The 27,151-nt window shown below is 39.7% G+C and overlaps 1 protein-coding gene across 1 annotated transcript in view; it reads right to left on the reverse strand.

Moving 5' to 3' along the window:
* The window catches only part of DCDC5 (doublecortin domain containing 5), a 405,912-nt gene that overhangs the window by 43,557 nt on the left and 335,204 nt on the right, over positions 1-27,151 (reverse strand). Inside the window, exons 17-23 of the mRNA XM_010831800.1 lie at positions 23,959-24,057; positions 19,916-20,015; positions 17,213-17,348; positions 15,421-15,574; positions 8,233-8,391; positions 6,854-7,054; positions 1,587-1,680 (exon numbers count right to left, since the gene is read on the reverse strand). Coding sequence (XP_010830102.1) covers positions 1,587-1,680; positions 6,854-7,054; positions 8,233-8,391; positions 15,421-15,574; positions 17,213-17,348; positions 19,916-20,015; positions 23,959-24,057 — 943 coding nt within the window. The remainder of the gene's footprint in view (positions 1-1,586; positions 1,681-6,853; positions 7,055-8,232; positions 8,392-15,420; positions 15,575-17,212; positions 17,349-19,915; positions 20,016-23,958; positions 24,058-27,151) is intronic.

Consider the following 27,151-nt stretch of genomic DNA (forward strand, 5'->3'; position numbering starts at 1 on the left):
GACCTTGGTTCAGTCCCTGGGTTGGGAAGATCCTCTGGAGAAGGGAATGGCAATCTACTTCAGTATTCTTGCCTGGAGGATTTCATGGACAGAGAAGCCTGGCAGGCTGTCGTTTGTGGGGTCACAGAGAGTCAGACATGACTGAACGACTAACACACACACATTTGTTCAGATTGCTGTATCTCAATTTTATTTATTTATTTTTCTTCTTTTTTTTTTCCTTTTTTTAATTTTTTTTTATTTTTAAACTTTACATAATTGTATTAGTTTTGCCAAATATCAAAATGAATCCATCACAGGTATACATGTGCTCCCCATCCTGAACCCTCAATTTTAGATTCAGGACCTGCAAAACAAGTTGCCTCATTGCTATTAGAAAATGGCATAAAACAAATTCTATTTGGAGACAATATATTCTGTTCAACAAAAACATGGCAAATACTGTGGAGGACACAGAAAGTAAATGCAGAGAAGGGACACTCCTAAACTTTCTCTCCTCCTGTGCTCAGTCGTCTGTGATTCTTTGCAACCCCATGGACTGTAGCCCACCAGGCTCCTCTGCCCATGGAACAATCCAGGCAAGAATACTGGAGTGGGTTGCCATTTCCTACTCCAGGGGATCTTCCTGACCCAAGGATTGAACCTGCCTCTCCTGTGTCTCCTACACTGGCAGGCACATTCTTTATCATTCACACCACCTGGGAAGCCCGCCTACCAAGGAAAAACTACATACCCATCCAGGAGTGTCTTTGGTAAGTAAGGATGACAGACAAACATGGGAAAAAATCAACTCCATAGGTCTTTATCCAGAATTCAAAGGAAGGCAGCCTTCTCTGGACTCCAAAGATTGCTTGGCTGCTCTAAATATTTGCAAAATGTTGAAAGTGTATTTCAAATGGGTCTCTTAGTAGAATGAACGTTGATGAGCTCACATCCTCCAGGAAGACTTCTCTGACCATGGTCTTCACTGCCAGTTGCCAGGTGAGAGGGAACTGGCTTATGTTTCCAAATCATTGAGCTTAAAATATGTGCATCAAACAGGCTTCCCAGGTAGCACAGTGGTAAAGAATCCACTTGCCAGTGCAGGGTCACAAGAAACGCAGGTTCGATCCCTAGGTGGGGAAGATCCCGTGGAGTAGGAAATGGCAACCCACTCCAGTATTCTTTCCTGGAAAATTCCATGGACAGAGGAGCCTGGCAGGCTACAATCTATGGAGTCACAAAAAGTTGGACACGACTGAACACACACACACAACAGCCATTCGCCTGAGTACACCCACTTCTGAGACACTATGAATGCTTTGGGGATAATTTCTCATGCTTGCCGTTGGATTTGATTTAAGTAACTCACATAGCTTCTGACATGCAGCAAGCCCACAGTCACCATCTGTTGGATTAAACTAACTTAAGGGCTACATGAACATGTTCAATTTTAAATCTAGGCAGATTATTGTAAATATTTTAACAATGGCATTCACGATAGGTTTCTATGACCTATCTTTCTCCCAACAAGGAAGCACGGAGCTTTCCTTAAATTTAACTAAATAAAGGGCTGTAATTACTTTCTGAGCCTCTGTATATCTTACCTGAGCAATAACCGGGTAGCCACAGACTTCATCTCTAGCCTTGGTCATAGACACTGCCAGCACGAGATCTGGGTTACTCACCAGGTGAAAAGTCCTTGGGAAAACAGGATTAGGCACATTACAAAGTAGCTTTACCAATTTAGAGCGCCCCCTGTGCTACTTATCTGTGCATTGCTTCTTAGCTCCATAGATTCTCTGTGATAATGGATGTGAAATCTTCTAGGCATTTCTCCCCACCATGAGCATGAAATTAAGTTTTCTTGGTGGAGAGTGCTGGAAGAATATGGAAGGAGAAAGGGGCTCTCTTGTTCTTTCTGGCTGCTGCCTGGGGTCAGTGTTTGGGAGTGGGGATATCCAGGGATGCTCTGCCAAACCAGGTGCCCAGAAGACATGGTCCCTTAAACCCTCACAGCCCTGGCCTGGTGATCATCCGCTTGTGGCCCTCTCGACATGGACACCACGAGCTCCAGGCCTTCTGCAGCACCAGCAACCCCATATCCTCTGCATTGCCATGTGTCCAGCAACAGCTGCACCCCCACGTATGTTTCAGAGGGTTGCTTCCTGCTTACCCAGCAACCACAGACACGATCTGACCAGACAAACTGGCCCATTTCTCAGCCATCCAGTGCACGGCACCCACGCTTTTCCAAGTGAGTTCTGAACTCCAGGCTTGGGAGGGACCCAATTCCAAGTTTGTCCTCAACTCCCTCACCCCCAGAGTCCCATATAGAGGGATTATAAAAAATCTGATAGTCATTTATCACAGTTTAATAATTCTTTATGTTAAAGAACCCTATCTAAATTTTCTCTCTCTAGACTGTACCCAGACACTCTCCTCACCTGTTCTGCTGTTGAAAAGGTAATGTGGCAGACAGATTAAGAACATGGATTCTGAAGTCACAATTCCTGAATTTAAATCTTGAATATACCTCAAGATTTGCTCAACAACACTGTGTCTCAAGTTTCCTCATCTGTAAAATCAGATATTGGAGCGTACCTCACAGGGCTCTCATCTAGGGGATATAATGGGTTAATGCATAGAAAATACATTAAATATTGTCTGCCTCATGGAACTTAATATGATCTACTATTACTGATGGCTGTGACTTTTTTATAGCCTTCCCTCAAATTCTTCTTTTCTACATGAGTATTTCCTAAAAGTTCAAGATTTATGTTGAATATTTTTAAGTTATATTGGCGTTAAAAATAAAGCCTCCTTGACTGAAAAAACAGACAAAATTATAGAACTACCCGCCCCCCCCAGTTCTTTCCCTTATGTCACTTAAAAGCAAAAATAAACCAAACATTCAAGGATATTGTCTGCATAGCAAAAGTCTACTCTTTATGTCTGTCAACATAGTTGCATTACAGACCAGCAGTGGCATTCCTGCTGTGGAATGTATAGCTAGTCCTGAGTATAAAATTTAATGATGTGGAAGTGGAAGAAAGGGGGAGAAAGTGGGAGTGGAGATCTGTTGTAAAAATACAGTATTTTTACTTTCAAGACTTAAAAGGTGCTAGATATCTAAGTCTCTGAACATAAAACATTCTCATTGTAAAGCATATGACCGACTCACATTGTTGTACAGCAAAAAACCAGCACAACCTTGCAAAGCAATTATATTCCAATGAAAACATGTTTTAATAAATAAAACAGATGAGATAGGAAATACCCCAAACTTAAAAAAAAAAACAACAGAATTTGAAACATTGTTTATATTCTTACAAGACTATCACTATTAATCATACAATGTGTTTCTTCCTTCTATTGTTAGTTAATGAAGTGTGATTTTACATCCAAAGTGGGTATTCGATTTTATCAAATACCTTTTTAGCATTTATCAAGTCCGTGCACGGCGGGAGTGCTGCTGTTCAATATTGTTCATCTCCGTAGCCTCAGCACGTGGCATAGCCCGCATCTTGCATTTTCACTGGCACTCAGTAGTAGTCAAATGAATGAATGATTCTGTATTTCCTGCAACCACTTACTGAGGCGGTGCCTAGATGAGTTACCTAGCTGTCTCTGTTTCTGCTGCCTAGAACAGATGTAGCCACTTCTCGTGTGCTCCAGTTCCATGCTCAGCCACGTTAGTGTTGATTTTTCTTCCTTTTTTGGACAATGGACTGTCACTTGCCCATAGCAGGGGTGCTTACATTCTGCGGGAACTCTGAGCTTATGGATGTCTACATCAAACCCACTATGTGCCAAACAGCAGTGTGAGACATTTGTGTCCCAGCAACATCCAGCATAAGGTACAGCCTTTTCTACTAATCCACGGCACAAGTGTGTACAAACCAACTCAGCCCCTTGAGCTTCAGTTTCCCTAGCTTTAGAACAAGTGAGGAGGATTTTCATCCCTGAGTGTTCTTTCATGTTTCCCTTTAGAGACCAAATGATTCATTCAGATTGTGCCAGGGCTGAAAATGGAAGAGAGATACCAGATTATCTCTAAAGTTGACCTGGCATTTTTTTCTGTGTGGCTGGAAACCAAGTAAATGTGTCTCTGGCAATTTCCTCCCTCCTGTCGGTGCCCCTTTGCTCATTTCTTGCTGACTCTCCTGGACCATGTGCTCTTCCAGCTAGGCCTTGTTCTCACAGTCATAATTTCCCTTAAGAGGTTTTGCTGATAATTGCTTAAGACATCAGATTTCCTAGTTGTTTTCTATTTTGAATAGGCCACAATGAAAAAGTAATTCAGGACCCAAAGGACCGAATGAAAGGTAGAAAATTCTAGGCACAGGGACAGCACTTGGTGCCTTCCATCATGCTGGCAAACTACCAGGCCAGTGCTCTATTGGTACAAATTCTGACTGGGCTGTTGCCTCAAAAAGTGCTAATTTACTGCCTGGGAAAAATATGGGTGATCAAGACTATGGTTCACATAAATGGGATCTTCTATAGGTATTGCTACATAGTGTAACCCAGGGTTCTCCAGGCCTCACCAGTTTATCAGAACAAATGGGTTTCAATAACTAATTACAGGGGAAAAAGCAAAAGCAAAATGACAAGGCAAAATGTAGAAGAAAGCTCAGAATTACTGTCACTATACAGATACATTTTCGCCATGGGGCATTTATTCCTCTGAATCATGCCCATACCTAATCAGCAAGACTTCTGCAAAACCTCTCCTGCCCACATGCTTAGATGGTGACCCACGTATTCATGAGCAAATCCGGTCCCAGTGCTGCTCCCCATTGTGGCTCCACTTCTCTCTGGACTCCACAGTTTCCAACCAGGGATCAATTAATACTACCATCTCCCTCCAATTGTTCCTCTTTTCTACAGTTTGACATGGGGAGGCCTCACTATGACAATGTTGCGGAGTGTTCCGGAAAGTGGAAGGAAATTGGAAGACACCATCTCCTTTTGTATTACATGTGGTTAGATTTTCCAAAGCAGTGATGGAGGGCATAGAGTTACAGGCAAGCTTCTCCTTGTTTTTACTTAAGCAGCCTGTCCTTCCCCTCTTCCTGATTTCCCAACAGCACTCAGAATGGAAACCAAAGCCAGTACAGACACTGAATGAGACTGAGCAGGACTCAGAACTTGTCCTCTCTTTTGATGACCAAGTGTTTCTGAACGAAACATCAAGTGTGGCTGTCTCCTTGGGGTCACTTCTCTCAGCCCCCATGCCTGACAGCTCCAGTTCTTCAGCCATGCTCAGATTCCAATTCTTAAGCTCAAGTAGGATGGCTACCATAATACAGAAAGCCAAGGCAGTAAGATGCAGCTCTAAATTCCAGAAAAGTAGAGATGGGTAGCACTAGCTACATGAGCAAGAATTTGTATCTGTTTAGTTCTTTGCTGAAAGCGCCAGCACCTAAAACACTGCCCTTGATAATCCTTTGCAGCTAAATGAATGAATTCTGGTCCCATACAGAAAGCTATTCACAGGGACAAAAGCCTGCTTCTTAGCTCCCCCGTCGCAAAGACAGCTTAGCTAGGATGAATGGGGCGAAAGAACACACTCACCAGGTCTGTCTACATGTTGGCTTTTCAGCCGTCTCTAAAACAAGGCCACGTGTGTTCCCTGCTGGCGGCTCTGAATCTCAGACCAGGGAGCAGAGGAAGGCTAGTTCCTTTCCTGTCCATGCTGGCCCCTCTGCTGCCGCCTGCTGAAGCGTATACAGTCTCTCTAGCAGCAGCAGTCCCCTAAGCCTTCTGCATCAGACACCCTTCAGAAGCCAACAAAAATCATAGCTGTTTCCCAGGAAAAAGAAAAAGTATTGCACAGATATACAAATACATTTTCTGTATGTAGTATTTCAAGAGACTGAAGAGGGCCCTGGAGCCCCCACGATACAACACGAACGATAGACTTGGAAGCAAATCATCTAAAAACCAAGAAGTTGTTCTCTCTCTTGCTAAGGAAATGGTCAAGTATACACAAAACCAGAGAGAAATGTACAAGAAACCACCACAGACTCAACAGTTATCAACATTCTGCTATTCCTGCTTCATCCACTGCCCCTCCCCACTTTAAAAATGTTTGCTTTGCTAGAATATTCTAAAACCAATCTGAGCTTTCAGTTTTATCTGTAAATACTACAATGTACATCCAAGTGACCAGGACTTAAAAAAACAAAAACATAACCATTCAACGATTATGACACCCTACAAAATTAAAGCCTTTTTAATATCACGTGCTACCTAGACTGTTTTAAATTTCTTCTGATTGTCTAGGAAATAACCTTTCCGACAGTGGTAAGCTTCAAGCTAGATCCATACAAGGGCCAGTCACGGCACTCAGTTGATATATTTGATTAGGGCAAGAATTCAATCCGATTTCACTGTGTGAATAGAAGCCACATCAGTCAGTTATCTGCTGGAAGTGGTGGAAGGGAGGGAGGGCATACATGTGAGGAGGTACAGGAGACTCTGTTAACGAAAAGTACCTCACAATTTTTAAAATAGAACTTTTTAGAATTCTTACTTGATTTTATGACGTTTTCAAATCATAAAATCAATTAGATTAGCACCTAGTTTTCCCTTGAACTTGGCTCATTAAAACTATGAACCCAATAGTTCAGGCTTCACATTCCTTATCTGAATCCAGAGTGGATGGGTTGCGTGTAGACTACTGAGCACTTACATTTGATTTCACTTTTTCTTCCTTGAGTAGGTTAAGAAAAAAATCATTGGCTACATTAAAAAGAAAATCCAAAGTCCTCAGATATACCCCTGCCTGCTCTGTGGGGACCGTGCTGGATCTCTTTGGCTCCCATTCACCTCTTGATATATTAACGCCCAAATATGATGGGTTTACCTGCTGTCCTCCTTGTGCATCCAGCATTGATGACTATCATCTGCTTTTTTCTCCACCAAAACCACCTCCACGCCTGAGCGCAGGTTGGGGCCTCGCACCCCCAAGACTAGATGAGGAGCAGCATAGCTTATAATTTGCCCATCTCTGTATTCAAACTGCTGGTGGCAAAGTTTCTGCAATTTACTCTGTTTTGGAGAATGGCTGAGATAAAGAAAATCCCATTAGTGGCAGAAAAATGTCCTGTGCTCTGATGTGCTGCAGATTGCAAGTTCTGTTGGCGAGAGACCTGCCGTGAACCAAATTCACTTGTAATGGGGAAGCATTATCATCAGGAGAGCAGCGAAGCCATTTGCTTTGCATTGTCAAGCTGATGTAAAAAGTAGAATTCTGAGTTTATTTTGTAATAGGAATATATGTTTATCCAAGAGAATATGAGAAATTCATCAGCAAAGAAAAAAAATCATTTTAGATCATTTAAAGAGAAAAAGAAGTAGGAGGCAGAACAGGTCAAATAGAAATCAAAACAGAGAGAAACAGAGGAGTTCTGAACAAATGATGATCATTTCTATCCTCTATCTACAGAATTCCTGGCAAATAGAACCCCATTTCCCAAGCTTTTTCCATCTTCCCTAACAGCTCATAGAATATTATAAACCAAAATGATGATATGCTAACAAGTTAAAAGAATGTCTTACTTAAATATCTCTTAAGGCATTAAACAGACTTAATAAATCTATCAAACATAACAATACATTAGCAATTAATTTATAAATGTCTATTAAGTCTACTTTGTGCATGGACCAATGCTAAGTGTTGAAGAGCTGAAACTGTTTAATTTATGTAAATTGCTGTAATGTTAAGTAAATGCATAAAGATTATGGAATAATAAAAAGTACTATAGATTTCTGTCATTTCATTGGACATTGACCAGAGAAAAAAATAAAATTAAAAGGCAAGAAATTGCATTTTACTAATTTCTTAAAGACATCGGGGGATTTTACATGCTTATTCATAAGTTCATTCACATACTCATTTCACTAAAATACAGGCTCTGTCCTAAGTTCTCAGGAGGCAAAGATGGGTGGGCTTGCCTTTTAAAAGAAAAGACACAAGTGAATTACACAAGAAATTACACAAAAGACACAAGTGAATTACACGAGAAATTACACAAAAAAGACACAAGAAATTACACTATACAGCTAAAGTGAGAAGGTATTTCCCACCTGTACCTGTAAATACTTCAGTCAAAATCAGAAGGAACACAGAAATGTGTTTGTTGATGTAGATAGCAACTAAAAGTAATGTAAATCTTCAGGAATAAAGTGAGTGAACCTAAGACCAGGTAGAAATATTTAACAGAATCCCTTATAATTTTTTACCTGTATTTCTTCTCTGGTTCCATATTTTCAAAGAGCCCGTCTTCCATTTTCTTTGGAAGACTGTCATTCTCATCAAAGTTATGAGAAGATTCCTGCCAGGCATACCTGAGAAGTGTGTGACAAGCCTTCATTCTGAGATGGGCTCTTGCATGTGAATCTCTATCAAGGTGGAGAAGCAAACAGAGGTCTGAGAATTCTGATTTATACTCACAGGATGTTCTCTGAGGTGCAGTCTGATTGTATCCTAAAGGATGTCAGTGGATCTGGAAATCATATTTCCATAATGGTTCCTAACATTACAAAGTCACATCCTACTAATACACAGTTTAGAATTTTAATACAAAGCTACCAATAAAATTTCTCAATCACATAATAAACAGCATTCATCTCTGTCATATTTACTCAGGAAAAAATGGGGCCATGTGTATTATATTGCAAAAATAAGATTAGGACTACTCAATAGTTTTGGAAATTCATAACAAATGTGTAATGAGACTCTTGCCTACTCCATAAATGTGGCATAATTCTGTCTGAAACAGACAGCCTAGATTACTAGGTTTCATAAAATTTACTCATTAGGCAATGTTAAGGAATCTTAATTAACTTTTCCTCTCAGTAGAAAAATCTAGAGAGACTCAAATAGCACCAGCACAAACATGCCAGGTTTTGATAGAGAATAATATACAAAAACACTTAAATAGTCATAGTCTGAATAACTGAGCGGGCCTCCTGGCTTCTTATTTAGATGAAATCGTGAACAGACACATAGCCACCATGCAGATGTGAGTATATCAAATTCCCAGGCTCAGTTCAGGGTAGAGTTGCTTGCGTGGGATTATGATACAATACGGGACTGCTCTGCTGAAGGCAGGATACATATACAGGCAAAGGAGCTCACATACTTCAACACTCTAAATGTGCATAAGTGTAAATAAAGTTCTCTGGGGGAAGTCGTGGTCGCCAAGGTGCTTGTGGTAATTTGATGTAACTGCAAGCAGTATCAAAGCACCCGTCTCCAGGGACAAGTCCTGCTTTAGAAGAGCAGGCCATAGACTTTTCAAATGTAGCAAAAGTATTACATGCGGATATGAAATCGGTGGGTAACAACTGCCTCATTCAGAACTTCAGCAGGAACAGCTTCTCAAGTAGAAAAATCTCATTAACAGTTAAAGAGAAATACTGCCATCTTGTGTTGAAAATAGAAAATGCAGCTTTCCCACCAACTTCATCTGTTTGATGAAAATAGACCAACAACAAAAATAAAGTCAGTTTTAACACAGTCAGCAAGGTGTAAACAAGATTTTTCCTCCAAGTTGAGATGTTTTATCTTCTAACTAGGGCAGTCTGTATGCTCTTCAGCTTCCAAGCAAATGAAGTACAGTACAGTCAATTTTAGAACAGCCATTAAAACAGACACCTAAACAAACATCTTGCTTTATTGATTCGTTTATGTCCACTAGTTAGAACCGGACATGGAACAACAGACTGGTTCCAAATTGGGAAAGGAGTAGGCCAAGGCTGTACATTGTCACCCTGCTTATTTAACTTATATGCAGAGTACATCATGTGAAATGCCAGGCTGGATGAAGCATAAGCTGGAATCAAGATTTCTGGGAGAAATATCAATAATCTCAGATATGCAGATGACACCACCCTTATGGCAGAAAAGTGAAGAAGAACTAAAGAGCATCTTGATGAAAGTGAAAGAGGAGAGTGAAAAAGTCTCAAGGAGCTTACATTCTAGTGGGAAGAAGAGAGATAAGAGACAAATAAATGAATAAATAAGCAATTTAAGTGTTACAGGTGGGATAAAACAGGAAATTGTGATAGAAATTGGGTAGGGTGAGGTAGGACCTACTTTAGCAATGGAGTCAGAGAAGACTCCTCTGAGAAATGATGCTAGAGTTGGGACTTGGACAATGGGAAGGAGCCAGGCGTGTCAAGACCTGAGGGGAGAACACTCGAGAACAAGTGGAAAGGCTCCAAGGCAAGAACATACATGGCTCATTGAGGAACAGAAAGACACTAGTGTGACAGGCATATACTAAGTGAAGGGAAAGGTTGTACATTAAGACTTAAGAAGTGACCAGGGCCTAGATACAAGGCACTGAAGAAATGAGAAAATTCCTTTCAAACTCCAGGCTCCGAAGGCCTTTTCTTCCACAAAGCATCAATGCAGAGGTTAGTGCCCTCAGAATTTCTTTTCCACTTTGTTTCTTATCATTCTTATCAGAAATCTTTTCACCAAACCAAACTATCAAAAAAGTTCCTTCCAGATTTATGCTCTAGCCTCTTGCTTTACAGATGTCCCTCCTTAAATTATTCCCCCTCTTTTTTAAATACGTGAAAATCTCCATATAAACATATGTAAGAAAGTCTAGGGAAATTTTGTGTTTACTTAATATAAGATGATAGGGGTTCGAGTGATCAGAAATGGTTCAAAGAACATGTGAAAGTTAGCCTGGAAAAGATACAACCCAGATTAATGATAGTGAGTTCCAAATACTTTAAAGAGGCGAACTCATAGAATAGAGACATTCTAAATTATTATTTCAACATTAAAATGCGCTGCCTTGTACAATAGTGATCTCCCTGTCAACTAGGAGTATTCATGAAGAGACTGGATTAACAGATCCTGCCTATAACATACAGGACATTTTTTTTTTTTCCTACATCATTTTTTTTTTTTAACCTGAGGTATAACATATAACACTATATTAGTTTCAGGTGTACAACATGATTTGATATTCGTATACATTGTGAAATGATCGCCACAAATACATGTAGTTAACACCCCTCCCTGCAGATAGTTACAGGTTGTTTTTCTTGTAATAACTTTAAGATCTGCTCCCTTAATGACTTTCAAATACACAGCGCAGTATTACTGGGTATAGTCACATGCTTTCGCACTGTTGGTCGAATGGACTCAACCACTTTTAGATCAAGGATTCCAGGCCTTGATGAAATCTATGAACCAGAACAAGAATCTTTGCTCTCAAAGATATCACTTCTTTTTTCTTATTTTCTGTTTATTTTTCCAAAGTACAGTCTAATAACTCAGAGGCTAGACGATAACATTCTTTAGAAGAACAACAAGAGGGGATGTTAGGAAAGCCTGTGGCCCATTCCCTAACGATTGAGCAAGATATCATATAAGTCAAATCACTCTCTCTGTAAAAGGCTTTCCTTTCTGGTGGCTTTTTAGTGTCAGGATGTAGGACCAGATGAATTACCCACTAAAATGAGGAAGTTTGATCACTGACATAAAAGTTAATATTCTTATACATGAGGACAGAAACAATCTTTTAAAACAATGGGTAACAATGATGTATAAATTAATTCTCAATTACTACAATGGTAATTGACCAGCTATTTCTGGTTTCATAATTTGGAAACTCATTCGATGATTCCTACATTTATTCAGTAAATGATGACAAAAGTCAGTTTCCCTGGTCTTCGCAGAACACATGTGACAGTTTCTGCCCTTAAGGAATTCCCAAGTTGGTAGTTGTTGGTGAGGGAGAAGGTAAGGATCTGATAAGTACATTGCTAGCACATCACTGTCATGATTGATTTAATGATAAAGAATCCTTCCACCAATGAGGATGGGGCAAGTCAAGGTGGCTCAGTTGGAGAGAAATGAGTATGTGGTCAGGCCTACAGCAGTGCATCAGTGGAGTAGGCCATGTTCAGCTGACAGCTTGCAGCTGCTGAGCTGGAGCTTGGAGCTCACATGGCAGAAAGAAAAAGCATGGAGAGGAGATGGGCATGTGGGCACGAATGAGGGTTAACACAGGCCTAGATGAGGGTCAGAAGGGTTTGAAATTGCAGACTAACCATTGTTTTCTGTGTGCAATAGGTAGCCATTGAAGAACTGTATAAAAGGATTGTGTTTTAGAAAGATGATTGTCCACAGATGAAACTTCAAGGTGAATTGGAAGGAGGAGATTATGGAGATAGAAACCAACCAGATAGCTATACCAGCAATCCAGGATGGTAACTTACATTAACATACATTCAGCTGGAATCTCCAGTAAGGAAGAAACACGATTGTTCCTAAAGTACATGCTGATGGAGACAAAACATGATAAACTCCTCAAATAAATGTCCCCAGTTCTAAGATTCTGGTGTTTTTAAAAATAGTAACATCAAAGGCTTTTTCTGCATCTATTGAGATTACCATATGGTTTTTATCTTTCAATTTGTTAATATGGTGTATCAGACTGATTGATTTGTGTATATTGAAGAATCCTTGCATCCCTGGAATAAACCCAACTTGATCATGGTGTATGAGCTTTTTGATGTGTTGCTGAATTCTGTTAGCTAAAATTTTGTTGAGGATTTTTGCATCTATGTTCATCAGTGATACTGCCTATAGTTTTCTTTTTCTGTGTTGTCTTTGTCTGGTTTTGGTATCAGGGTGATGATGGCCTCATAAAATAGGTTTGGAAGTGTTCCTTCCTCTGCAATTTTTTGAAAGAGTTTTAGAAGGATAGGCATTATCTCTTCTCTAATGTTTGATAGAACTCTCCCGTGAAGCCATCTGGTCCTGGGCTTTTGTTTTTTGAGAGATTTTTTATCACAGCTTCAATTTCAGTGCTTGTAATTGGGTTGTTAATAATTTCAGCACTGCTTCATTATTAAAAATCTCCAAAAATGGGCATAGAAGGAACCTACCTCAACTTGGTAAAGGCCATACATGATACACCTACAGCAAACATTATTCTCAATAGTGAAAAACTGAAAGCATTCCCCCTAAGATCAGAAACAAGACAAGGGTGCCCACTTCCCCCACTATTATTCAACATAGTTCTGGAAGTTACAGCAATCAGAGAAGAAAAAGACATAAAAGTAATTCAGATTGGAAAAGAAGAAATAAAGCTCTATTTGCAGATGACATGATACTGTACATAGAAAACCCTAAAGATAGTATTACTTTACTATCTTTAAAATTACTAGAGCTAATCAGTGAACTTAGCAAAGTTGCAGGACACAAAATGAATACACAGAAATCACTTGCATTTTTATATACTAACAATGAAAAATCAGAAAGAGAAATTAAGGAATCAATCCCATTCACCATTGCAACAAAAAGAATTAAATATCTAGGAATAAACTTACATAAGGAGACAAAAGAACTGTACACAGAAAAGTATAAGACACTGATGAAAGAAATCAAAGATGACATAAACAGATGGGAAGATATTCCATGTTCCTGGGTAGGAAGAATCAATATTGTGAAAATGACTATACTACCAAACACAATCTACAGATTCAATGTGATCCCTATCAAATTACCAATGACATTTTTCACAGAACTAGAACAAAAAATTTCACAATTCATATGGAAACACAAAAGACCACGAATAGCCAAAGCAGTCTTGAGAAAGAAGAATGGAGCTGGAGGAATCAACCTTTCCGACTTCAGATCATACTACAAAGCTACAGTCATCAAGATAGTATGATACTGGCACAAAAACAGAAAGATAGACCAATGGAACAAGATAGAAAGCCCAGAAATAAACCCATGCTCCCTTTGGGTACCTTATATTTGACAAAGGAGGCAAGAATATACAATGGGGCAAAGACAGCCTCTTCAATAAATGGTGTGGGAAAACTGGACAGCTACATGTAAAAGAATGAAATTAGAACACTTCCTAACACCATACACAAAGATAAACTCAAAATGGATTAAAGACCTAAATGTAAGACCGGAAACTATAAAACTCTTAGAGGAAAACATACACAGAACACTCAGTGACATAAATTAAAGAAAGATCCTTTATGACCCACCTCCTAGAGTAATGGCAATAAAAACAAAAGTAAACAAGTGAGACCTGATTAAACTAAAAAGATTTGCACAGCAAAGGAAACTATAAGCAAGGTGAAAAGACAACCCTCAGAATGGGAGAAAATAATGGCATATGAAACTGACAAAGGATTAATTTCCAAAATATACAAGCAGCTCATACAACTCAATACCAGAAAAACAAACAACCTAATCAAAAAGTGGGAAAAAGACCTAAACAGGTATTTCTCCAAAGAAGACATACAGATGGTTAACACATGAATAGATGCTCAACATGGCTCATTGTTAGAGAAATGGAAATCAAAACGACAATGAGATATCACCTCACACCAGTCAGAATGGCCATCATCAAAAAGTTTGCAAGCAATAAATGCTGGAGAGGGTGTGGAGAAAAGGGAATGCCCTTGCACTGTTGGTGGGAATGTAAATTGATACAGTTACTATGGAAGACGGCATGGAGATTCCTTAAAATACTAGGAATAAAACCACCATGTGACCCAGCAATCCCACTCCTAGGCATATACCCTGAAGAAACCAATATTGAAAAAGACACATGTATCCCATTGTTCATTGCAGCACAATTTACAATAGCTACAACATGGAAGCAACCCAGATGTCCATCAATGGATGAATGGATAAAGAAGTTGTGGTACATATACACAATGGAATATCACTCAGCCATAAAAAGGAACGCCTTTGAGTCAGTTCTAATGAGGTGGATGAACCTAGAACCTATGAAGTAAGTCATAAAGAGAAAGATAAATATTGTATTCTAATGCATATATATGGAATCGAGAAAAATGGTACTGAAGAATTTCCTTACAGGGCAGCAGTAGAGAAACAGACATAGAGAATAGACTTATGGACATGGGGAGAGGGGAGAAGAGGGTGAGATGTATGGAAAGAGTAACATGGAAACTTACATTATCAAGTGTAAAATAGATAGCCAACGGGAATTTGCTGTATGGCTAAGAAACTCAAACAGGGACTCTGTATCAACTTAGAGGGGTGGGATGGGGAGAGAGGTGGGAGGGAGGTTCAAAAGAGAGGGGATATATGTATACCCATGGTTGATTCATGTGGAGATTTGATAGAAAACAACAAAATTCTGTAAATCAATTATCCCTCAATAAAAAAATAAATTAAAAAAAACAGTAGCATCATAACAGAATTATTGAAAGTAGATCATTGTGATAGTTGAGCACTGAAGCTCCAGCTCTATCCTTTTGCCACGAAACTAATTAAATACTAGCTCTTCAAATGCCATTAGTTTCACAAACTTGACGTGGGTTCCCTGCATGGGCTCTGCACTGTTACTGAGCTAATGAGCTAAGTTCAAATAGGAACAGGTAACTTTTCTGGCCACACTGATTACTTACAGAATTTCACTGGAAGCATTTTCTGATGTTAAAGCATTTTTTTGCATTTGTTTTTCCTCTGGTTCTATAATTTGCTTCTCTTTTCCAAAAATTGGTTTCCTCACAGCAAGCTTGGCTCCAGACACAATGTCACTTTGGACTTCTAAAACAAGAGCTGAACAAAAATGCACAAATTGCAAGGACGTATTAGTTATCATCTCAGAGCATCAGGATTTTGAAAAAACGTGTTAAAATAAAAATGCAAAACGTTCCAGCTGTTGTGTCTAAGAGAATACATTCTAAGTGTAACTGATAGCTGCCCTTTAAACTAATAAATTGAATTTCACTTAATTTAATTTTTGTAGATTCTTTCCTCTCAAGATATTTTCAGTCAAAAGTGCTAAAAATAGGTCTTTCCAAAAATAAGCTAGCTATTGTAAATTGTAACTATTCAAATGGGTTACATTATCTAGACATATGCCTTTAGATCATTCTCTGGGATCCCAGACACCCCAGTGAAATTTCCCAATGCCTTGAGAGACACATGCAAAGCATAATATACGGTGTTCAATATATGCAATAAGATACTATTTAAATTATATTTATTTAAATTATATTAATGCATTTTCTCTTTTTCCTTTCTATGTATAGGATCTTTGTTCTGGTCCTGGGGTATCCTTCAGGGAAGATGGAAGACCATGAGGAAATGAGCAACATTACGAAAAGAAAGTGTAAGTACAAATACAGTTTTGACATTCAAGCACAAGACTATGGCTATGCAGGTCAGGACGACACTGTCATGATTTAGGACTTTTTTTTTTCTAAAGGCCTTTAGCTCCCATTTAACTCATCACAGTTTTAATCTCAGAGTTGAGCTGGAGGAACCCTACCATTTCTGGGCCTGAGGGAATCTGTGGTGGAACACAGAAAAAGGTAGAAAGCCAGCACTGGGTGTCATGATTTCCTCCCACAGGTGTCTTAGCTAGATGAGGAAACACTGCCCATTGTTCGGGACACTGTGATGAGTTGCCTCTTGAGCTGTCCTCACCCTTTCAATCTATGTGAAGCTGGATCTGGTTTCTGGGAGGTGCAGCCATGACCCAGGATTTACTGACAGCCATGCAGGGGAGCTTTGCAGAAGTGGCTGCCAGCCAGGGGTCAAAAGGTATTGTAGGCAAGGTTTGCAGAGACAGCTACCCAGCCACAACCAGCCTGCAGAGAGCATAGGAGAGGCGGAGGCAGGTAGGAAGCACTACCCCACCCAAAGCATTGTCTGGGCCAGAAGAATGGCACTGTCACCCAGCCATGGACTTCGGCCAGCAGGGCCCAGAAAGCAAGAGATTTGCACCCCCAAGTTCCTTCCTTCCGTCCTAGAGAACTAAAGTGAGAGTCTGGAGACTGGGAAACAGAAAGCCTTCAACAAAGGGCCTATTTAATTAAATGGATGGGACAAATGTAAACCCAACAGTACATTTAAAGTTTTCCTTGTTGGGGGTGTACCTGGGGTTCACAAAGAAGGCCCACTTTGTTAAAGACAAAATAAAGTATGTTTTCTTTGCACATTCAAAGTACAGTGTGAATTAAAATCGCAACTCTGTTAAATATAAAAATTAGCCTAACACTAAATGGTAAGATGCAGGGGTGAAATATAATCTGTTTAAACAAGCAAATTTCTTTTTAAAAAGCCTTATCATTAAGGGTTTTTTTTTGGCTGTGTGTATATATATAAAAATATATTTATATATATATATATAGAGAGAGAGAGAGACAGAGACAGAGAGAGAGAGAGAAGGTAAATAATTCCAAAGCTTACCCTCCATCTTATGCATACTGCAGAAGGTTTGAATTTTAGAAATATCTGATGCTAAGTTCCTTAGGAAGATTTGCTTCTTTTGCTGAGCAATGGACAGGTCAGGATTGATCCAATGTTCACCACATGAAACGTACACCTACCAAAGAAATAAGTCTCTAATCTTGTACAATTGCTTCTGGCAGCATTATTATATCCCAGACTGGAAACAATCAAAATATCCTATAATAAGTGAAATATGGCAAAACAAACTATGGCACCATACTCAGTGATAAATGGAATAATGCTCAGTGATAAAAAGGCACAATCTATTGATAAACGCAACAAAGTTGATGGATCTCTACGGTTTTGTACTAAAAGAAGTACTTCTCCATATATCTTTGCAACTTCCTATGAATCTCTATGAATCTTTAATTAATTCAAAATATTAATAAGAAGTTGTAAAAAAAATAAAGGAGATAAAGGAAAGAAGGAAGGGAGGGATGTGGGGGAAGATTCAGTTCAGTTCAGTTCAGTTGCTCAGTCATGTCTGACTCTTTGCGACCCCATGGACTGTAGCCTGCCATGCTCCTCTATCCATGGGATTCTCCAGGCAAGAATACTGGAGTGGTTTGCCATTTCCTTCTCCAAGGGATCTTCCTGACCTAGGGATCAAAGCCGCGTTTCTTATGTCTTCTGCATTGGCAGGCTGGTTCTTTACCACTTGCACAACCTGGGAATGAATGAATGAATGAAAGTTGCTCAGTTGTGTCCAACCCTTTGCAACTCCATGGACTGTCCATGGAATTCTCCAGGCAAGAATATTGAAGTGGGTTGCCACTGCCTTCTCCAAGGAATCTTTCTGACCCATGGATTAAAGCTGGGTCTCCTGCATGACAGGCAGATTCTTTACCATCTGAGCTACAGGGAGGGCTGAGGTCCAAAGCTTGCTCACAGCCTGCTCTTGTAAATAAAGTTTCATTGGAACACAGCTACGCCCACTCATTTGCATATCTGTGACTGCTTTTGTGCTACAGTGGCAGAGTTGATATTTCAATAGATTCCATATTGCCTGTGAATATTAGGAACTGTCAGTTCACAGAAAACTTCACAGAAAACTCCAACAACCACTGGTATGAATGAACTTGTAGTATATGCATCGAACTGTTAATGGACATTTCTAGATGCTGAGATGGTGGATGATACTTTTACTTTTTGCTTATATGTACTTTCTAAATGTCCTTAAATAAACACATATTTCTTTGAAGTGAGAAAAAATAGAGTAATATATTGAGAAAGACTTGGTTAAAAAAAAAAAAAAGAAACTCAGTGCTGCCTTTTTTGAGGTCACTCGCTAATCACACATACTTTCTATGTCGACCCAGGGGAAGTTTCCTGAAAAATATCTTCTTTGTGATCAACAAGGTTTTTCTTCTCTCACAGACATACTTAATCATGTGACTGTTCATGTTTCAATCTCCATGAGTCAGTGGCTCAGAACAGTTGGACAGATTCATTTCTAGCAAATGTGCAGGATCTTTTAACAGTCACTCCTGACTCCATCTCATTCTCCTTTCACTCCTGCTCCCTCTGCCCTGGTGGCCCCAGTGACTTCTCTTTAGATTTACTTTTTTGCATTGTATGCTTTGTTGCATCAACCTTAAATTCTTTCCAAAACAACACAGTGAATAAGCACAGCAGCAAAAACAAAAATATTAGAAGGAAACAAACAAGACACTTGGCAGGGATAGAGTTAGGGTTCAAAACACAATCTAGCAAGCTCCAAGAACAGAGGCTCTCCGCTCTGCCATGCTGCCTCTAATATTAGTCAATGGTACTTGTGCTTAAAACTCTTTCAAGGGGTCTTGACATTCAGAGCCTGAGTCAAGTTCTAACAATTTGGTACACGCTTGGTTCTCTGGTCAAAGAATTTCAGGCATCCATCATAGTGGGTTTTCTTCTCGAGCTGATACTTCAAATTCTGTAAGTGGGAGAAAAGGCTGGGCAGCTAAAGTCCTTTCACTTCTTAGCATTCTCCAATCAGTCAAATTGTTGTTGTTGTTGTTGAAACGTTTAGTCACTAAGTTGTGTCCAACTCTTTTGTGTCCACGTGGACTGTAGCCCACCAGGCTCCTCCATCCATGGGATTCTCTAGGCAAGAATACTGAAGTGGGTTGTCATTTCCTTCTCCAGGGGATCTTCCAGACCCAGGGATCAAACCCTTGTCTCCTGCATTGGCACACAGAGTCTTTACAAGTGAGCCATCTGGGAAACCCAAGCACTCAAATAGTGTGTGAGAAACTAGACATGAGGTTTTTTTGTTTTTTTCTGAAAAGGTGAAATTATCATTTAGGAAGAAATTGTTAAAAAAACACATTTTGAAAACCTCAAGAACAATATAGAATTTACCTCCTTAAAAGAGCAGGGCAGAAATCACAAGTGGGTAATAATTTGGTTCTCTCCACTTTCTGCCTTCATTTATTTATAAGGTGGTTGTGATGAGCATTAAATGAGTTCTGTCATATACAGCCCTGGAAATCATGCCTGACACATAGAAAGCATGCAACAATAAGCTATTTGTATTACTTTCTGATGTTTGCTGAATTAAGATAATTGTGGGAAAAAAATAGGAGGAAAAGATGGTGCTTGAAGTCTTATATCAAAAAATATTTTTCTTTTAATAGTACCAGTATATTAATATTCCTAGTTTCATGGTCATGTTTTTACCAGTTCATCTCTTTGAAGTTCTTTTAGGGTGAAGACTTCCTTCCCTTTTTCATTGAACAATCTCCGAGCTGCAGAAGGTAAATTTAAAATTTCAGTGCACCTGTAATATAGACACAAAAATTGACCTTGCATGTGGAAAGTTTCCAGCAGAGAAGAGAGTAAATCAAAGAAATCAAGGTGGGTCATTAACTACAACTAGCTCTACAGGACTGTGGGACAGTTGAGAGCTCAGTCCTGGAATCCATCAGATGCCTTTTGAATCTCATTCCTCCTCTTCAGGTGTAGGACTTGGGCAAATTATTTAAACTCTCTAAGCCTAAATTTCTTACCTGTCAAAGTTGTTGTGAAAATTAAGGGTTGATTATGAAATGTGCTTATTAGCACAGTGCCAAGCATGATCGACAAGCAATAAAAATATATATATATCATTATTGACTTTTCACTCCTCAACATGCCCCTGTGAAATGAAAGTCGCTCAGTCTTGTCTGACTCTTTGCGACCCCATGGGCTATACAGCCCATAGAATTCTCCAGGCTAGAATACTGGAGTGGGTAGCTGTACCCTTCTCTAAGGGATGTTCCCAATCCAGGAATCGAACCCAAGTCTCACACATTGCAGGCAGGTTCTTCCCACATTGCAGGCAGATTCTTTTCCATCCCAGCGTCCAGGAAAGCCCCAACATGCCCCTATACTTTCCTATTTGTGGGTCTTTTGTTCTTGTTTCCATATAAAACACCTTCCTCAGCTTTTTCTGTTGAAGTTCTACTCTTTTTCCAAAGTTACATCCATCACCCAGTAGGTCCTCATCTCTCTCCACCAGAAGTGATTGCTAATAGCCCTTTAAGTCCTTTTCAAATAGGAATTTTTTGCCATGTTAAACATTCAATAGTGATTTTTTTTTTCTCCTCAAACAAGCACTGAGCCAGCCTTGTTGATATCGAGATGAATGATACAGTTGCCCTGTTTCCTGGGACGCTTCCTCCCTAGTCAGGGGGAGAGACTGGTCAGTAACTGAAGTGTAATATGAACTACATATTCATATATGTATGAACAAGTGGAGTTGTCAGAGGCACCTGGCCAGGGTGCTGTGAGAACACAGAGGAAAACTAATTAACTCCTCCAGGGAAGCCTCAGCTAGGGAAGTGACATTTAGGGGTGGACTTTGTTGAATAAGGACTTCCCTGGTGACTCAGACGGTAAAGCGTCTGCCTACAATGAGGGAGACCCAGGTTCAATCCTTGGGTCGAGAAGATCTCCTGGAGAAGGAAATGGCAGTACACTCCCGTATTCTTTCCTGGAAAATTTCACGGATGGAGAAGCCTGGTAGGCTACAGTCCATGGGGTCGCAAACAGCTGAACACGAGTGAGGGATTTCACTTTCACTTTGATGAATAAACAGGTGTTCACCAAGTATAGGGTTAGGACTCAGAGAAGTTTTACATGGCTGGAGCTGGGTTTGTGGACAGGACGTGGAGCCAGATAAAGCTGGTAAAGAAGATAGGAAACAATTACGGGACCACTTAGGATGCCAGACTAATGAACGTGGCCTCTATCCTGTAAGTATCAGGAAGTCATTGGAGGTATTACGGCAGAGGAATGGTGCAGTCAGATCTGTTTTTTAGAAAGCGAACTGTCAGAAAAGTGGAAGGTGTGCTCAAGGTGGAGAGGTAGAGTTCATATAGTCATTTACGGTAGAGGTAAGGAGGTGGAATTGTGCGGAAGAGGAAGAAGAGCTAAACAGAATGATGGGGCATGCCTGAAAGAATGCTGTTTTCTATTAAAATGTACTGTCTATAGTACATGAGTTAGAAGTGACTTTGTGCTCATCAAGAAAACCCAGTTGTATGAAAAATATTTCTCAATTTTATTTCCTTAGATGGCATAAAGAAATTTAAGCCAGTAATTAGGCTTCCATTTTTCTGAGAGGTCTTAGAAGGAAATAAGCCAGTGGGAATTCAGTCTCTGCTTCTCCTGTCACAACCCTGGAGGCTGATGGATTGGTGAGGACTGGGCTAGGTTTCTCATCCATAGGAGTTGTTGGGGTGGAGAGATGGGTTGGGGAGGGGGGACTGGAAGAAGATTGAGCCCCAATTGAAAGATTCGCTTAATTTTCTCCAGGTGCTGCCCAAAGATTCTGCTACTTACCCTAGATCCAAGCATGACCTAAGGAGAGTTACCATCATCATAACCGGCTCCCACTCACATTTTCCTGGGAGAATTTTGGACTACTGTAGTATCCAGTTTTAGGACAACTGGGAGAAGAGAGTGAATAGGAAGTTGGCAGATTTTTCTTCCTTCCATCCTTGGAAACACTATTTTAATAATGCTGATATTAATTGGTCTGAGTAGCTGTGTTTGGAGAAGGTGATGGCATCCCACTCCAGTACTCTTGCCTGGAAAATCCCATGGACGGAGGAGCCTGGTAGGCTGCAGTCCATGGGGTTGCAAATAGTCAGACACAACTGAGCGACTTCACTTTCACTTTTCACTTTCATGCATTGGAGAAGGAAATGGCAACCCACTCCAGTGTTCTTGCCTGGAGAATCCCAAGGATGGGGGAGCCGGTGGGCTGCCATCTACGGGGTCGCACAGAGTCGGACACGACTGAAGCGACTTAGCAGCAGCAGCAGCAGCTGCGTTAGAGATTAGCTGTTTCCTCTGTATTGAATTCCTCTAGCTAGTTCACATGCCAGCCAGCATCAATGGAGAGAAAAGAAAGGAACTGACTCTTAAGTGCCTAATAAGGAATGTGGACTTTGGAGTCAGATTGACTGGGTTCAAACTCTAGCCTTCTCATGAATAGGCTCTGTAACCTTGGAGAAGTTACTTAACTTGTCTGAGCCTAAAGGGATATGGTACAGATTAAATGTGTGAATACCTGTAAAGCATCTGACATATAAAAGCATCAGCAACATATTATTAAAATGAACCATGCACTTCAAGCACTTCTTAGCTACTCTCTTGCTTAATTCTCACACCCTTTCTGAGAAGCCCATTTTATGGATGATGAAACTGAGCCTGGAGCTTAATTAAGTTCCGTGCCCAAGGTCACAAAATTAGTGAGTTCAAAAGCTGAAATTCAAACCTAAAACTCTCTGGGTCTTTTTACCACAGCGTATAGCCTCCTGAGAGGGCATCATCATAGAATAATAGGGAAGAAACTGAGACTGAGACGCTCAGTGAGTGGTTTGGGATCTCTCTGATGCATGAAAGCAAAGGTCCTAGAAATGAAATCCTCTGACTCTGACACCAGAAGTTAGGACTGATAACCACGTGGCTTTGATTTACAGAGAATCTAGAAAAGCAGAGTTTTATCTCCGACTTCACTCTCTCAGGACTGGTTTTTCCAATACTCCATGTTGCCTGCGAATTGAGATATCAACAAAATGGTCTATACCTATTATTTTTAAATGGGGATTATTATGCTTATTGTGTTAGATCTTCCTTAGGCTTTGCAGATGGAAGAGTCACCAGCAACAAAGATTCCCAAAACTGTCTAGAGTGAATTATTAAATTACTGAAGGATGGCATAAATTTCCTTAAATTCTGTACAACTGTCCTCTCATATTGAAGAAGATATATTTTGCAAAAAGTTTATATCAAGTATTCTGCCTTTGAACAGTTATCAAAGTCTATGGGAATAATTCTTATTTGGGAAAGAAAATACTGATCAAAAGAAAAATTACAATGTACTTCAAAAACATGATTACTGACACTTAAAAAGTGATTTAAAGAGACAACTACTTTGTCCTCAGTACAAATAAATTCAAACAAAAGTGCTATAAAATTGTGAAATATATTTTTAATGGGAAAAATTTACATTTATAGAGTTGGTAGTTCAGAAACTAGGAGAAAATCACAAGACCTAGAAATCTGGGGGAAAAATATTATCATGTATGCACATAGCTTATAAACTTCACAGAAAAAAACTCCAGAATCATTATATTAACAATTGTTTTCTTATGTAGGTGCATATGTATTTTGTGTTATAATCATCCAGGCACTTGAATGGAGTATACCTTTGCATTTAGGCTATTATTTACCTCTCCAAAAGCTGGTGAAATCCAGTCCGGTTTGTTTCTGCTTCAGAATATTTAGTGACAAAATTTTTCATATTCCCTTTCCTTTCAGGGTCAACATATCTGGAAAAAACGATCCAAGATTAGACTGATATGTCAGTATACATTGCCATTTATCATTCAGCTTGTTATAGTATGTGAATAAATCATAAAGTTTTAATTTATCATGATTTACCCTAAAAACCAACAGTTAAGAAGCAACAGTTAGAACCAGACATGGAACGTGGAAAAACAAACCGGTTCCAAATTGGGAAAGGAGTACTTTGAGGCTGTATACTGTCACCCTGCTTATTTAACTTATATGCAGAGTACATCATGAGAAATGCTGGGCTGGAGGAAGCATAAGCTAGAATCAAGATTGCCGGGAGAAATATCAATAACCTCAGATATGCAGATGACTCCACCCTTATGGCAGAAAGTGAAGGGGAACTAAGGAGCCTCTTGATGAAGTGAGAGAGGAGAGTGAACAAGCTGGCTAAAAACTCAACATTAAAAAACCTAAGATCATGGCATCCAGTCCCATCACTTCATAGCAAATAGAAGGGGAAACAATGGAAACAGTGACAGACTTTATTTTCTTGGGATCCAAAATCACTGTGGGTGGTGACGGCAGCTATGAAGCTAAAAGACACTTTCTTTTTGGAAGAAAAGCTATGACCAACCTAGACAGCATATTAAAAAGCAGAGACACTACTTTTCCGACAAAGGTCTGTCTAGTCAAAGCTATGGTCTTTCCAGTAGTCAGGTATGGATGTGACAGCTGGACCATAAAGAAAGCTGAGCTCTGAAGAACTGATACTTTTGAACTGTGGCATTAGAGAAAACTCTTGAGAATCCCTTGGACAGCAAGGAGACCAAACCAGTCAATCCTAAAGGAAATCAATCCTGAATATTCATTGGAAGGACTGATGCTGAAGCTGAAGCTCCAGTACTTTGGCCACCTGATGTGAAGAACTGATTCTTTAGAAAAGACTCTGATGCTGGGGAAGATTGAAGGCAGGAGGAGAAGGAAATGACAGAGGATGAGATGGTTAGATGGCATCACTGATTTGATGGACATGAGTTTGAGCAGGCTCCAGGAGTTGGTGATGGACAGGGAGGCCTCCTGTGCTGCAAGCCATGGGGCTGCAGAGTCAATCACAACTGAGCAACTGAACTGAACTGACCCTAAATAATATGCCTTTCTTTAAAAATAGGGTTTCAAATACTATCACAATTAAATATTAAACTTCACATTTATACTATGAATAGTTTATATAAGAAAATAAATTTTCAATATCTGAATCCTTTTCCAATAATGTTGAACACTCAAGATGTGAATTTATCAACTTTGAAGAAAATGAAGAGATTACATTAATTTTGCCTTTGATGTTTTAGTCATACACTGTTCATATTCATATGTTACTCAGATACTGTTTCAGTATCAATCCAAACCTAAAATGTTTTTAATTAAAAATTAATAATGATGATCATATAAAAAGAATTGGAATACACATTGTTCAAATTTTTAATTTTAAAATTACAGCGTTCTGTAATTTTAGAATCTTTATGTTATATTAAAGATACAGTGTTTAAATATAGCTATTCATTCAGTCATTGATTTGAAATGTAATCAAATATAAAATGTTATGTTAGTCACTCAGAAATGTCCAACTCTTTGCTACCACATGGACTGTAGCCAACCAGGCTTTTCTGTCAGTTGAATTCTCCATGCAAGAATACTGGAGTGGGTTGCCATTCCCTTCTCCAGGGTATCTTCCTGACCCAGGGATCAAACCCAAGTCTCCTGCATTTCAGGAGATTCTTTACTGTCTGAGCCACCAAGAAAGCCCAATCAAGTATAGACAATCATTAATTCATTTACTCATTCAACAAGCACTAAATTTGTGAGCCCTGAATCATATGGTGAATAAAATAGCTTAATAATCGATTAATTGAGACACACAGTTCCATGACCAGAGCAGACAGCACATATATGGATGAATAACACACCCCCTGTTCTCTCTCTCATGGATGGAGACAGAAGCAGATAATCACAGCACAGATAATGGCAGAAGCAATCCTGGTGAAAAGCCCACAGTAGTCAAAGCAACGGAGTTCAGAGAAGCTAGAGGTAACTCAGAAGCAGAAGATATTAAGAAGAGGTGGCAAGAATACACAGAAGAACTGTACAAAAAAGATCTTCATGACCAAGATAATCACGATGGTGTGATCACTCACCTAGAGACAGACATCCTGGAATGTGAAGTCAAGTGGGCCTTAGAAAGCATCACTACGAACAAAGCTAGTGGAGGTGATGGAATTCCAGTTGAGCTATTTCAAATCCTGGAAGATGATGCTGTGAAAGTGCTGCACTCAATATGCCAGCAAATTTGGAAAACTCAGCAGTGGCCACAGGACTGGAAAAGGTCAGTTTTCATTCCAATTCCAAAGAAAGGCAATGCCAAAAAATGCTCAAACTACCACACAATTGCACTCATCTCACACGCTAGTAAAGTAATGCTCAAAATTCTCCAAGCCAGGCTTCAGCAATATGTGAACCGTGAACTTCCTGATGTTCAAGCTGGTTTTAGAAAAGGCAGAGGAACCAGAGATCAAATTGCCAACATCTGCTGGATCATCGAAAAAGCAAGAGAGTTCCAGAAAAACATCTACTTCTGCTTTATTGACTATGCCAAAGCCTTTGACTGTGTGTACCACAATAAACTGTGGAAAATTCTGAAAGAGATGGGAATACCAGACCACCTGATCTGCCTCTTGAGAAACCTGTATGCAGGTCAGGAAGCAACAGTTAGAACTGGACATGGAACAACAGACTGGTTCCAAATAGGAAAAAGAGTATGTCAAGGCTGTATATTGTCACCGTGCCTATTTAACTTCTATGCAGAGTACATCATGAGAAACGCTGGGCTGGAGGAAGCACAAGCTGGAATCAAGATTGCCAGGAGAAATATTAATAACTTCAGATATGCAGATGACACCACCCTTATGGCACCAAGTGAAGAGGAACTCAAAAGCCTCTTGATGAAAGTGAAAGTGGAGAGTGAAAAAGTTGGCTTAAACCTCAACATCTAGAAAACGAAGATCATGGCATCCAGTCCCATCACTTCATGGGAAATAGATGGGGAAACAGTGGAAACAGTGTCAGACTTTACTT

The sequence above is a fragment of the Bison bison genome, unplaced genomic scaffold, assembly GCF_000754665.1.
Source record: "Bison bison bison isolate TAMUID 2011002044 unplaced genomic scaffold, Bison_UMD1.0 scf7180017864531, whole genome shotgun sequence".
NCBI classification, from domain to species: domain Eukaryota; kingdom Metazoa; phylum Chordata; class Mammalia; order Artiodactyla; family Bovidae; genus Bison; species Bison bison.